The sequence below is a fragment of the Fukomys damarensis genome, unplaced genomic scaffold (genome assembly GCF_012274545.1).
Source record: "Fukomys damarensis isolate Sample0158 unplaced genomic scaffold, DMR_v1.0_HiC HiC_scaffold_33, whole genome shotgun sequence".
Lineage (NCBI taxonomy): Eukaryota > Metazoa > Chordata > Mammalia > Rodentia > Bathyergidae > Fukomys > Fukomys damarensis.
In genome coordinates, this window is record NW_022900945.1 from 43553880 (window position 1) to 43566541 (window position 12662).

Sequence of the window (12662 nt, forward strand, 5' to 3'; positions counted from 1 at the left end):
ATATAGTCAGGTGTGTTGGCACATGCCTGTAATCCCAGCACTGGGGAGGCTGAGGCAGAAGGATCACCCTGAGTTCAAGGCTAGCCTGGGCTACATAGCGAGTTCAAGGACAGCCTGTACTTATAAAATGAGAACCTGTCTCAAAAACAACAACAAATTTTTTAAGGGACAGCAATGTAGTATAATGTAAAGGGTCTGGGTTCAATCCCAGGACTACAAAAGTAAAATAAAAAGAATATAATAACACTCTTTCAGTATCTATCTTTGTATTATATCTGACCAAATAATTGATACCTTCAATGTCAAACATCTCCAAGCTCTAACTTTCCACTACTCTAACTGCAAAGCTTGAAAAAAAATCTGCTCAGTGTTGCTATCTTTGCTTGATAGCTGAACTGAAAAATCCGACTTGAAAAAACCTGTACAAGCCCAAAGTGAGTCACATGTCGTGTCTCACAGCAGACAAGGGGGTGATGCATCAGTCAAAGCAACATTCTCATCCAGACAACATATAGTGATTGGGTTAGTACACTAACACATTCATCATCATGCTTTTTTAAAAAGCACTTTATTTACATAAAATAGCATAACCACGGCTCAAAAACAAAAGTCAGTGATACCAGCAGTAAAGCTAAGAGAAACTGTGAAAACTACCATAGAGTTAAAAGAAATCAGGACTGTACATTTAGCTCAGGGGCATTGCACCTCCCTTGCAAGAGCAAGGTCCTGAGTTCAATCCCCAGTACCAAAAAAATAAAATAAAATAAAATAAAATAAAAAAGGAAAGAAAGAGACCATTGCAAAATTCATTGAAAGTCATAGAAAAATGCACTCGTGTGATTTTTTGGGCCTCAGAACCCATATTTGTTCCCCATTATTTCTTATGGGAAAAATATGTTCAGTTCTTAAACTTTTTGGTGTTCAAACATGAATTTGGAACAAACTGAGTTCAACAACTGAAGTATCACTGCATTTTTTTTTTTTTTTAGAAGTAGAATAGTTGGAGGCCGGGGATTTAGCTCAGTGGTGCTGCCACCTGCCTCGCAAGCTCAAGGTCCCGAGTTCAATCTCTGGTACAAAAAAAAGTAGAATAAATGGTAAAAATATATGCATATTTAAAAAGATTCTGGGTATATATTCCCAAATTCTTCTCAGATTGTATTAATTTATACTAATAAGGAAATATGGGACAGTAACTGTTTCTCTTCATCCTTACTAATTCAGTACAAGTTGAGCATCTCTAATCCAAATATCCAAAATCTGAAAGAATCCAAAACTCAAAACATGAATTCCTAAGTGGAAAATTCCACACCTGACCTCACATGATGGGTTGTAGTCAAAACACAAATACACTAAAAATACTGTATGGAATCACAAGCTACAAGTTCTCCTTTGTGTCTTTAGTTGTGCTGTTCTGACTGCCTTCATATCCTGAATCAATTCAAAATGTTTACCTTTCATGGTAAAGATGTTTTACTTTTCATTTTGACTCTAGGGAAGAGGTAGAAGTTGCACAGCACTAGATCCAGTAAATAAGGTAGATGAAGACTTATCATAATTTGACAGAAATTACCACAATCACTTTTGAATTGATTCAGGACATTGATGTATCCACAAAAAAGACACTCATGAAAGAGGACTTCCAGAATTGCTTCAGAAAGTGTTAAGAGGTGGCATATACCTGTAATCTCTCCATTCTGGGGGCTTGGGTAGGAGGAATGCTGCAAATTCAAGGATAGCTTGGGCTACAAATAAGTTCAAGGCCAGCCTGAACTACATAGCAAATCCCAGCCTCAAAAACCAAAAAACTAAAGTGACAAAAATGTTGGTTAGAAGTGTAAGGGAGTACTATGAAGATTTATGACAATGTGTCTTTTACTATACTAAATTTTAAAAATGTAAACTTTTTTTTTAAAACAAGTAGTGGTATTTTATTTTGTAGAAATGAGAAGGGTAACAGATATATAAATTATTTTATTCTATTCATTTTTTTAACAAAAGACAAGTAAAGTCCATTAGTAGATATCATGCACAAAAGATGTAAAAATAAAGGTATACTGTTTGCATAGAATGAGGAATTTTTTTCTCTTAAATTCCTTTATTGGTTCATTTTAGGTAAACAATACATTTACATTCATCATTGGGAACTTGTACCTTTACATGAGGTATCTTGGTTCTTATTTTTCCACATTCCCCTGCCCACCCTTCAACCCCTCCACCCCTCCCTATTTGCCAAAGCTTTGTTTCCATTTATTTATCTCATATTTTTTTCCTTTCACTTCTTTTTTCCCCTACCCCTCCCACTTCCTCTACCTCTTAGCAACTTTTCTTCCTAATTCACATTATTAATTATTCATTTTAATTCTTTTTTTTTTTTTGGTACCAGGGATTGAACTTCGTTCTTTGAGCTTTAGAGGCAAGTGGTGGAATCACCTAAAACCACTGAGCTAAAATCCCCAGCCCCATTTCAATTCTTATTTACACTTTCAGTTTCTCATACCAGAGAAACTATTTGATATTTACACATGTGTAAACACACTATTTTTATCAGCCCTTGTATGTATATAAGATGTATATGAAATATAAATAAATTTTATTTCTAGGCTTGAGTTCCACACCCAAGATGTTTGATTATATATATGAAAATATTCTACACTCTGAAAAAATCTGAAATGCAAAACACTTTTAGTCCCAAGTATTTCAGGTAAGGATTACTCAGTCTGTATTATCAATCTTTAGGTTTTTTGTTTGTTTTTGGTACAAGGAAACTAACTCAGGACCTTGCACTTGCCACGTAGGGGTGGCGCTGCTAAGCTACATCCCTGGGCCTGTATTATCAATATTGCTAATTTAATACACAAAAACAATGACATTTTCATTTGTATAGTGGTGTTTTTCTTTTTTTGATGAGGTTATCTAATTTACTTTTAATGCGTTTTTTCTTATTCTTATGTTTTCAAATGCTCTATCCTGCCTTTCAAGATATTCTTCAAAATCAAGGTAGTCCTAAGGCTAAAGAGAAAGAAATAAAGAAAGAAAACTGGCAGGGCATGGGAGCACATACCTGTAATCCAGCACTCTGTGGAGGCTGAGGCAGGGGGAGTGCAAATTCAAGCCCTGGGCAACTTAGCGATTTAGTGAGACTGTCTCAATATTAAAGCAAAATAGTGTATTTTTTCTAAAATAAGTGGAAACCACAAGTGGAAAATTCCACACCTGACTTTAGAAATACTTTAAAACAAAACTCTGATTTAGTAATCTCTTTAAGAGTTCATAATATGCTTAAAGTTACATAATTCACACAAGCAATCAGCAATTCACTCAAATTTATTGTTTTGTTAAATTGTGCTTTGTTTTGAGACACAGTCTCACTATGTTGTTCGGGCCAGCTTTGAACTCACTATGTATCCCAGGCTGGCCTTGAACTCACAGCCATTACACATGCATTGTCTTGTTTTAACATTTTAACTTTTTGGCGGGGTGCCAAGAATTGAACTCAGGACCTTATGCTTCTCTGGAAGGCACAGTGCCCACACATGCATTGTCTCAAGAGGGCAGCCACAACTTCCACACCCATTTTAAATCTGGATTTTTTTTTTTTTTTTTTTTTGGTACTAGGGATCCAACTTGGGTCCTTGCGCTTGTGAAGCGGAACCACCAAGCTAAATCCCTGGACCTATTAAACCTGGATTTTTAAAGTAAAATCTGATTTTCTGAGGGGTTTTTTTCTCTTTGTTTTTCAGACAGGGTCTCCATATGTTGCCTCAGGTGGCACCAAACTTCTGGGCTCAAGCAATCCACCTACCTCAGCCTCCTGAGTAGCTGGGACTACAGGTGCATTTTGCCACACCCATAACCTGGTTTTTAAGTGGTGAAACCAATCCCAAAAACATTCCTGGCTTGCCTTTGAGGATATATTTGGTCTCTTGCTTTATAAACAAATGAGTAAGATGAGAACAAAACCTACTACCTTAACAGTTACTAATAACAATAAGTCAAGGGAAAGCTGCTATATCACACACATATACACATTTGTCTTTTTAAAATATAAATCATTGCCATTCATTCATTTATTCACTTTTGGTTTTGTTGAGACAGGGTCTCATTATGTAGTCCAGGCTGGCCTCGAACTCACTATGTAGCCCAGGTTGGTCTCAAACTCATAGCAATCCTCCTGCTTCAGCCTCTTGGTACTGGGACTATAAGCGTGGACCACTACACTGGTTCTAAATCACTGCTTTTATGCGAGTGTCTGAAAGGATCAAGATGGAACCAACAGTCTATTTTTGAATGATCATTCAATAGATAGTCTCTCCTTTGATAGTGTGTTCTTGAGTTCAGTCTTTAGCTGTATTAACACATTAACTCTAGACATACTATGAAACAAACACCATGCATGGTTTCATTACAATTTCTAAAGCCTCAACTTTACAACTTTTTTTTTTGGGGGGGGGTACTGGGATCAAACTCAGGGCCTTGCATTTGCAAGGCAGGTACAAGCAACCCCTGAGCTAAATCCCCAGCCCTTTGACTCTTATTTACCTCAGGGGTATTGTTCTTATTAGTCTTGCAACTGCACTGTTTTTCCTTTTCTACCTAACCATAATTCTCTACACCCCCTTACCCTGAGAGATATGTTGTTCCCGTCTCCTACTTTTCAAAAGAAAGGCTCATTTCTTAGTCATTTAAAATCTTTCTGAGGTGCCCTGCCTGGCTAGAGTGTAAGAATCTCCAGGTGCTAATGCACTTTGGGTTTGGGGGTAACTATTTTAAATCAAGGCACCCTATACTTTCACTTGTTTCTTTTTTCTTTATCTTTCTTTATGTTTTTTTCCTGGTACCAGGTAATGAACTCAGGACCTTCTGCTTGCAAGGCAGACACTGCAAGGCCACTGAGCTAAATCTCTGGCCCTACTTACTTCTTTTAATAGTGGAGCCTACCTCTAAGAAACAGAGTGCATTGACCTCCTTTAGGTACTTTCAATTCAAGTATATTATAGAATGAGGAGGGAATTACAATAACTTTTGTTGGTTCCATTAGCTCTTCTCCCCAATTACTATAAAAAAATACATTACTTCTAAGGGAGGTTCCCTCACAGCAAGGCAAAGAGGGCATTAGTAAGGAAAAACAAAAAAAGTGGAACCTTATTTTGGCCAAGTGTTGATCTCTCAGCAAGCTCCAAGATTTATCTATCTTTCTTTCTTACAATGTGAATTCAGAAGAGGCTAGTTGTTGTGTAGATACATGTTAACGTGTTCATTTGAATGAAAAATGAAGTCAGACCTCCCTATCAGAAAGTAAGCCTGATTTCACTGACAGCATTGACAATGAAGACACTCACCCAATTAGGTTATATGTAGGACATGTTCCAAAGTTCAAAGAGCTAAATATGGAGCTCTAAAGATTTAACAAAAAGTGATTAAACAACATCATAGCACTTAGAATATAATATTCTAATAAGATAAAATTTAAATTCTTTAATTTTATATAAAAATTTTATTATGAAAAAGTTTGCAAGTATAATAAAAGACTCTGAAGCAGAAAATAATTATATTATAATACAATTATATAGGGATGTAGGATAGATATTCATTCAAGAAGGAAACAGACTTACATAAAGTTTCCTACTGTAAAAGAGTATTTGTTTGTGTAGTTTTCAATGAATAATGGTGAGTATCAAATCATTTGATTCCAAGGGCTATAAGTGTATGTAGCTTGGTGGTAGACCATATGCTTAACCTGCAGGAGGCCCTAGGCTCAATCACAGCACAAACACAAAAAGATAAAATCATATGGTTCCTTGACATACATTTAATTATAAGGTACATGGTGGGGGGTACCGGGGATTGAACTCTGGTCCTTGTGCTTGCAAGGCAGGTCACTGAACTGCTAAGCTAAATCCCCAGCCCATGGTACATTATTTTTAAATGTCTGTATTTGGAATATGTCAAAAATCAGATTTTTTGCAATTATTTAATATGATAGCAACTGAAAGAGATTTTTATTTTGTTTTGTTTTGTTTTGTTTTTGGTACTGGAGATAGAACCTGGGCCCTTGCCCAGTTTTTTTAAAAAACATAGTTTTTCAAGATTCTTCTAGGAAATATTCAAACAAAATTGCTTTAAGAATATATTAGCTGGGGTGATGATAGCACATGCCTGTAATCCCAGTGCTCAGGAGGCTGAGGGAGGAGGACCACAAGTTCTAGGCCAACCTAGACTACATAGGAGTTCAAGGCCAGCCTGAACTACATAGCAAGACCCTATCTCAGAAAACTAAAAAAATGTTGCAGCTGGTTCCGCCATACCCCACATTTTTTTTAAAGGAAAGCTGCCTCTTCCTATGTTTCAAGAATGGCTTTCCCTGTCTTTCTTTGTAAAATGGAGTGGGCAGGAATATTCGGTGACTACACTTTCAGAGAATGATACTGTGCTAGGTATCAGTTTCTAAAAACCCTTACCAGAGTGCTGCCAAAATGCTCAAAATTACTTGGTCTCAAAGGGAAGAAAACCTACTGAAAATTTCTCAAAGAGTAAAAGAGTACAAAATGGAAATAGTGAATTCTTCTAAGGAAGAAAAAAAGTATGGGTACTAGATGATGAATCCACATCTTTGACTATAGGTCTGTACAGAGACAGAATTAATATGGCCTTCTCTTCGTGAATTTCTAACATCTGTGAATGAAGATTATGACACTGTTATTTGGTCTGCAACAAATATGAGATGGATTAAAGCTAAAATGAAAGAGCTGGGAGTGAGCATAAGTGCAAATTATAAGATTACTTTCATGTTGGGCAGTGCTGCTATGGCAACAATACATATTTCAAGATGAGGATCAGCAGACATAAAGCCTCTAGGTGTTATATGGGGAAAGTTTACTGAGTTTTATAGCAAGAAAATCATCATTATGTTTGATAACATAGGAAGAAATTTCCAAATGAACCCATAAAATGGACTAAAGATAAGGCCTTTCATAAAGCATACCTAATTAAGATAAATAATTTTTAAATTAACTTACTACCTCAAAGAAACAGCAAAATTAGATAATTTTTGGAGCTAAATCACAAATACTGGGAAAGGTATCTCTCAAAGAAGCAAGGACAGCAGTTACAAGTTATCCTGAAGATATCTGAAGATAAATCATCACATAAATAGAGTGTAACAGTACTCAGAAAAATATTGTAATAAAAACCCATGTTTTTAAACCATAAACTTAAAGGTCTCGATATTCTTCTTCCTCTTCCTCTACATCTTCCTCTCCTTCTTCTTTCTCTTGTTTTGTTTTTTTTTTGTTTTCAAGTATGGGGTCCAAAGACAGGGCCTCAAACATATTAATTAAGTACTCTACCCCTGAGCTATATACCCTTACCAGTAAATACTCTCTTCAACAGAGAAAAGCTTAGAGAAAACTAAACACACCTCTTTATATGTATCTCTAACTTCTGACTACTGAAGAACAAAATATACCCCATATTTTTCTACATGCCATTCCCCAATGCTTCCACATTATCTTATTTTTTTATGCGTTATTATATTTCTCAGGTATAAATAGGGTATACTGTTTTCTACTATATCTGATCAAAGTGTTTGTTAAGTAATAAAAAAAGCATAATATATTTTAAATTCTTATAAAAACAAAAGATAATAATTTTCTTTTTTTTTTTTGAGACAGGGTCTCACTATGTAGTTGAGACTATGTAGCGGCAGGCTGGTCTCGAACTCACAGCGATCCTCCTGCCTCAGTCTCTGGAGTGCTGGGATTACAAGCATGAGCCACCACGCCAAGCTGATAATAATTCATTTTAATTTAATGAGTTTATCAATAATATAAATAGCATCTATCCAAATAACTTTGTGAGTGTGTGTGTGTGTGTGTGTGTGTGTGTGTGTGTGTGTGTATTTTTGTTTTGTTTTGTTTTGTTAAAGACAGGGTCTCACAACATAGTTCAGGCTGGCCTTGAATTCACTATGTAGCCAAGGCTGGCCTCAAACTTGCAGAGACTTCCTGTATCAGCCTCCCAGTGCTGAGATTACAGGCATGTACTATCATGCCTGGCAACTTTATAGTGTATAATAATTAACTTTCAAAACTTTTAAATTATTTCACAATCAGTCTATTACCAGGAACAGATATGATACATACCTGTGTCTGAAGGACGTAAAAAGTCTGTGTCACAGGTGAAAAATGTCTGATGGTCCTGTGCTGACAAGTTCATATCATAGTATGTAAGTGGCTCTTTACCAGTTACCCAAGTGTATCTTTACCAAAACACAAGAAAATATTTAAATTGGACATGAGACAGAATCTGTCTGTTACAATGGACACTATTTAAATTCCAAAAATATACAACTACAACTTCTATTTCAGGATGTTATTATATTCAGGAAAACAAGAGAGATAATCTATATAAACTACCAAGAATATGATAATAAAACATCAAAAACCAAGTAGGAAAGAATAAATGCTTTGAAAATTGTATTTAAAGGAATAAAACAATCTCAGTTAGTCATATACTGTATTAAATACAGGGGAGGCCAGACCTAGTGGCTCTAATCTGTAATCCCAGAACTCTGGGAGGCTGAGGCAGGAATATCACCAGTTTTGAGTCCAGCCTGGGCAACACAGTGATTAGGAGACCCTGTCTCAAAATAAGAAATAAAAAAGGGCTGGGATGATGTAGCTCACTGGTTTCAACTCTTAGTAACACACACACACACACAAATATAAAAAATTCTCAATGAGTTAGCATTAAACATTAAAACTCTGCGGAAACAAAAAAAAAAAAACACAAGTGAATTTTTCCAGATATCAAGATGGTGAAAGGGCTTTGAAAGCCTAAAAACTAAGAGAAGCTTTCCAGATTTTACTAAAGATTTTAAGCTTTTACAACTCCCCAAGCCTAAAGTAAATTAACAGCAAGTTAACAAACTGGATACTAAATACATTTTTAAATGTCAAATCTCCATTGGCACAAAAGTAGACATATGGATCAATGGAACAGAATAAAGGATGCAGAAACAACCCCAGGCACATTCAGTCATCTGATCTTTGACAATAGCGGTCAAAAGCATACACTGGAAGAAAGATATCCTAACAAATGGTGCTGGGAAAATTGGCTATACACATGCACAAGATTGAATCTAGATTCTTTTCTCCTACCACTTACTAAACTAAAATCAAGAGATAAAAGATCTAAATATTAAAACACAAACACTTAACCCATTGGAAGATAAAATAAGTAAAACCCTTGAAGTCATAGATGTAGTGAAGGACTTTCTGGATAGAACTCCAACTGCACAAGAAATAACATCAAGAATCAACAAATGGGATTACATCAAAAAGTTCCTACCCAACAAAGGAAACAGTTAACAGAGTTAACAGACAACCTACAGAATGGGAAAATTTTTTGCCAGTTACTCCTCAGAGGACTAATATCTAGAATACATATAAAAACCTCCCCCCAAAAAATTGTCCCCCTCACCCGATCAGAAAATGTGCAATTCAATAAAAGACTCAATCAGAAAATGGTCAATTAAAATGAACACACTTATAAGATGTACAAATGGCCAATAAATACGTGAAAAAATTTTTCAATACTTTCAGCATTTGAGAAATGAAAATTAAAACAACACAGATTCCATCTTACTCCAGAGAAAGAATGACTATCGCCAAGAAATTGAATAAAAATGCTGGCAAGGCTGCAGGGAGAAAAAGGATTCCTTCTACATTGTTGGTGGGAATATAGACTAGTACAATCATTATGGAAATTAGTATGAAGATTCTTCAAAAAACTAAAACTAGAAATGCCACTTGACTCAGCTATTCCCCTATGTATCTTCCTAAAAAAGTTTTTAAAATATTATAATGATGCATGCATACCTACATTTATAGCAGCACAATTCATAATAGCTAAATCTTGAAAGTGACCATCAACAGATAAACAGATAAAGAAAATATAGTATTAATACACAATGGAGTATTACTATGCTATAAAGAAAGGTAAATTTGAGTCATTTGTAGGCAAATTAATGCACCTTGAGACCACAATGTTAAATGAAATAAATCAGATAAAACCCACAGATCTTTTGCAAAAGTAAAGGATACTAAGATGAAGGGGGAAGTAGAAGGGGACCAATACGGAATTAAGATATGTTATGTACATGTACCAACTTCACACAATGAATATAATCAGCCTACATACTACAAACATATGCTGATAAAAGTAAACACTTTTTTAAATGTTAAATCTCACTAGTAATTAATAGTAATTAACAGATAAGTGAATTAAAGTAAGGAAGTTTTACTCTTCACCTATAAATTTAGTAAAGATATTTTCAAGGACTGTTAAGGCTTGTATCTAGATGTTCCCCCAAGGCCTCCTATGATCATGGGGGTGGGAGGGGCTTTTCAGAGGTGGCTGGAGCTAGGGTGTGTGATGCTGGGATTAAGGATGTTCCATCCCGGGTGTGGGTGCTATCCGCCCAAAGGGCAGGTAACCTGGATACAATCAATATAAGGACAGAAAGCTTGCTGCTTGCTGCCTTCTGCCTGTCTTGCAATGCCATGTTCTCCTATGTATGCCATCCTGCCTTAGAGCCAGCCGACTATGCCCTGAAACACCTACAAGCTAAGCTAAATAAACCTTTCCTCCCTTAACTTGTGGGTGTCAGATATTTTGCCTTAGCAACCAGAAAAGTAACTAAGACAAGGATGAAGTGGGATATGCACACATATAGTACTGGTATAAATGGAAATTAGACTTAGATTTCTCTTTCCAAAAATAGAGTAGATATTATCTATTAAGTCTTAAAAATAGGGCCAGGGATTTAGCTCAGTGGTTCTGCCACCTGCCTTGCAAGCGCAAGGTCCCAAATTTGATCCCTGGTACCAAAAAAAAATGGTAAAAAAAAAAAAAAAAAAAAAAAAAAAGTTAAAAAATAGTCACACCTTGCTGGTGGATGAGTACTTGGAATTTTACTATTCTCTTTAATTTTGATTATTTAAAAAATATTCATTGTAATACTTTTAAGAAAACTAGTAGTAAAAGGAAAAAACAGTTCATAAAATTCATTAACAGTTCAGGAAATAATCATAGATGTGGCTAAATATTACATATAAAGATATCTCTGTAGTATAAATGTTAACTGTGAAATAATCTTAGAGATGCAGATGGAGAGGCTACAGGTAAAGTACAGTATCACCATGTCATAGACTATAACTAAAAATCACACTAAGAAATTCATGTTGACAATTTTTACAAGAAATTCACATATTACTTCAGAAAAATGTAGGCTGTAGAGCAGCAAGTACAGAGTTTTATTTCTATAAATACATACTGAAGAAAAACTAGATGAAAATAAAATTCTCATAGCAATTATCACTTAATGGTGGGAATAGATGGTTTTTGCTTTACTACATCTCTCTAATTTTAATTTTCTACAACAAATATGCATATATTTATAATCAGAAAAAATAGGCATTTTAAAGCACATGATAGGTATTATATAATCAAAGATTTTAAGTTATTTAGTAGTATTAATTGGTTTGCTAAGGATATTGGCAATGTTATAAAAGTTATAAAGAAAAAAAAAGAGAAAGCAAATTTTTGCTCACCTATCCAAATTTTGCTGTGCATTCTAAAAAGAAATAACATATATATGGTCTGAGGTATAGCTCAATAGAAGAAGACTTGCCGAGCATGGGTGAGGAGAGAACCTGGGTTTGATTACCCAGCACCACAAAAGAGAAATAAATAAAACTTTAAAAAATCTTAACAAGCCATATTATTCCTAAAATGATTTAAAACAGTTAAAATGTAATATATAACATCAATAACCCAAATTAGAAGTAAAAAGATTCAATAATAGAAAAATAAGAACTGGGACACAAATAGAGCCTGGATAGAAGTTAACCTATAAAGTATCTATCAAAGAGCTATACACCCTTGTCAAGGTTTCACTACAGTCTGGCTTTAGCCTATAGAACCACACAATAGTTAAAACATAATTTAGACATTTTATTAACATAAATCATTTAAAAAAGCACAAATATTCCTGATTTTAAGAAATTTCTCTTATGATCTGCATGAAATTTATTCTGTATAACAAGGAATAACCTCAATAACTTTATTAATAAACAGAGAAGTTCAAAGATCTATTTCTTTGATTTTTAATTTCAGCAAAAAAAAGACGCATTGGGATTTAACACTTTGATTTTTTTTATGTTTAACTGTTTTTGTTTTTTGTTTTTGTTTTTGTTTTTTTGGTACCAGGGATTGAACTCAGGACCTTATGCTTGTGAGGCAGGCAGCAGAACCACTGAGCTAAATCCCTGGCCCTCAAATGATTTTTTTTTTCAAACAAAACATTTATTGGTTCATTTTAGATATACACAATAGTAACATTCATCATACAGATTTTGTATCTGTATATATCTTGCTTCTTTTTTTTCTCATTTCCCTCCCCTCTCTTTGAACCCTCTTCCCCTCCTTATTCACAAAAGTTTTGAATCCATTTTTTCCTTTGTATTCTTTTTCTCCTTGTTCCTTTTTTCCCTTCCCCCGCTCCCTTGTTCGCCTTCACATTTCCCAGTACCTATTATACATTTTGGTCCTTATTTCCATTTTTAGTTTCTCCCACTAAAAAAAAAAAAAAAAAAAAA

The 12662-nt window shown here is 34.8% G+C and overlaps 1 protein-coding gene and 1 pseudogene across 6 annotated transcripts in view; one reads left to right on the top strand and one right to left on the bottom strand.

The window, feature by feature from the left end:
• St7l (suppression of tumorigenicity 7 like) overlaps nucleotides 1–12662 on the bottom strand; it is a 91984-nt gene that overhangs the window by 62844 nt on the left and 16478 nt on the right. For 5 of the 6 annotated variants that reach the window (XM_010631292.3, XM_010631291.3, XM_010631293.3 and 2 more), the window contains exon 5: nucleotides 8145–8260. The exons of the other annotated variant lie outside the window; for it this stretch is intronic. In XM_010631292.3, the coding sequence (XP_010629594.1) occupies nucleotides 8145–8260 (116 nt within the window). The remainder of the gene's footprint in view (nucleotides 1–8144; nucleotides 8261–12662) is intronic. 6 annotated transcript variants of the gene reach the window in all.
• On the top strand, nucleotides 6243–7156 carry LOC104867025 (annotated as a pseudogene).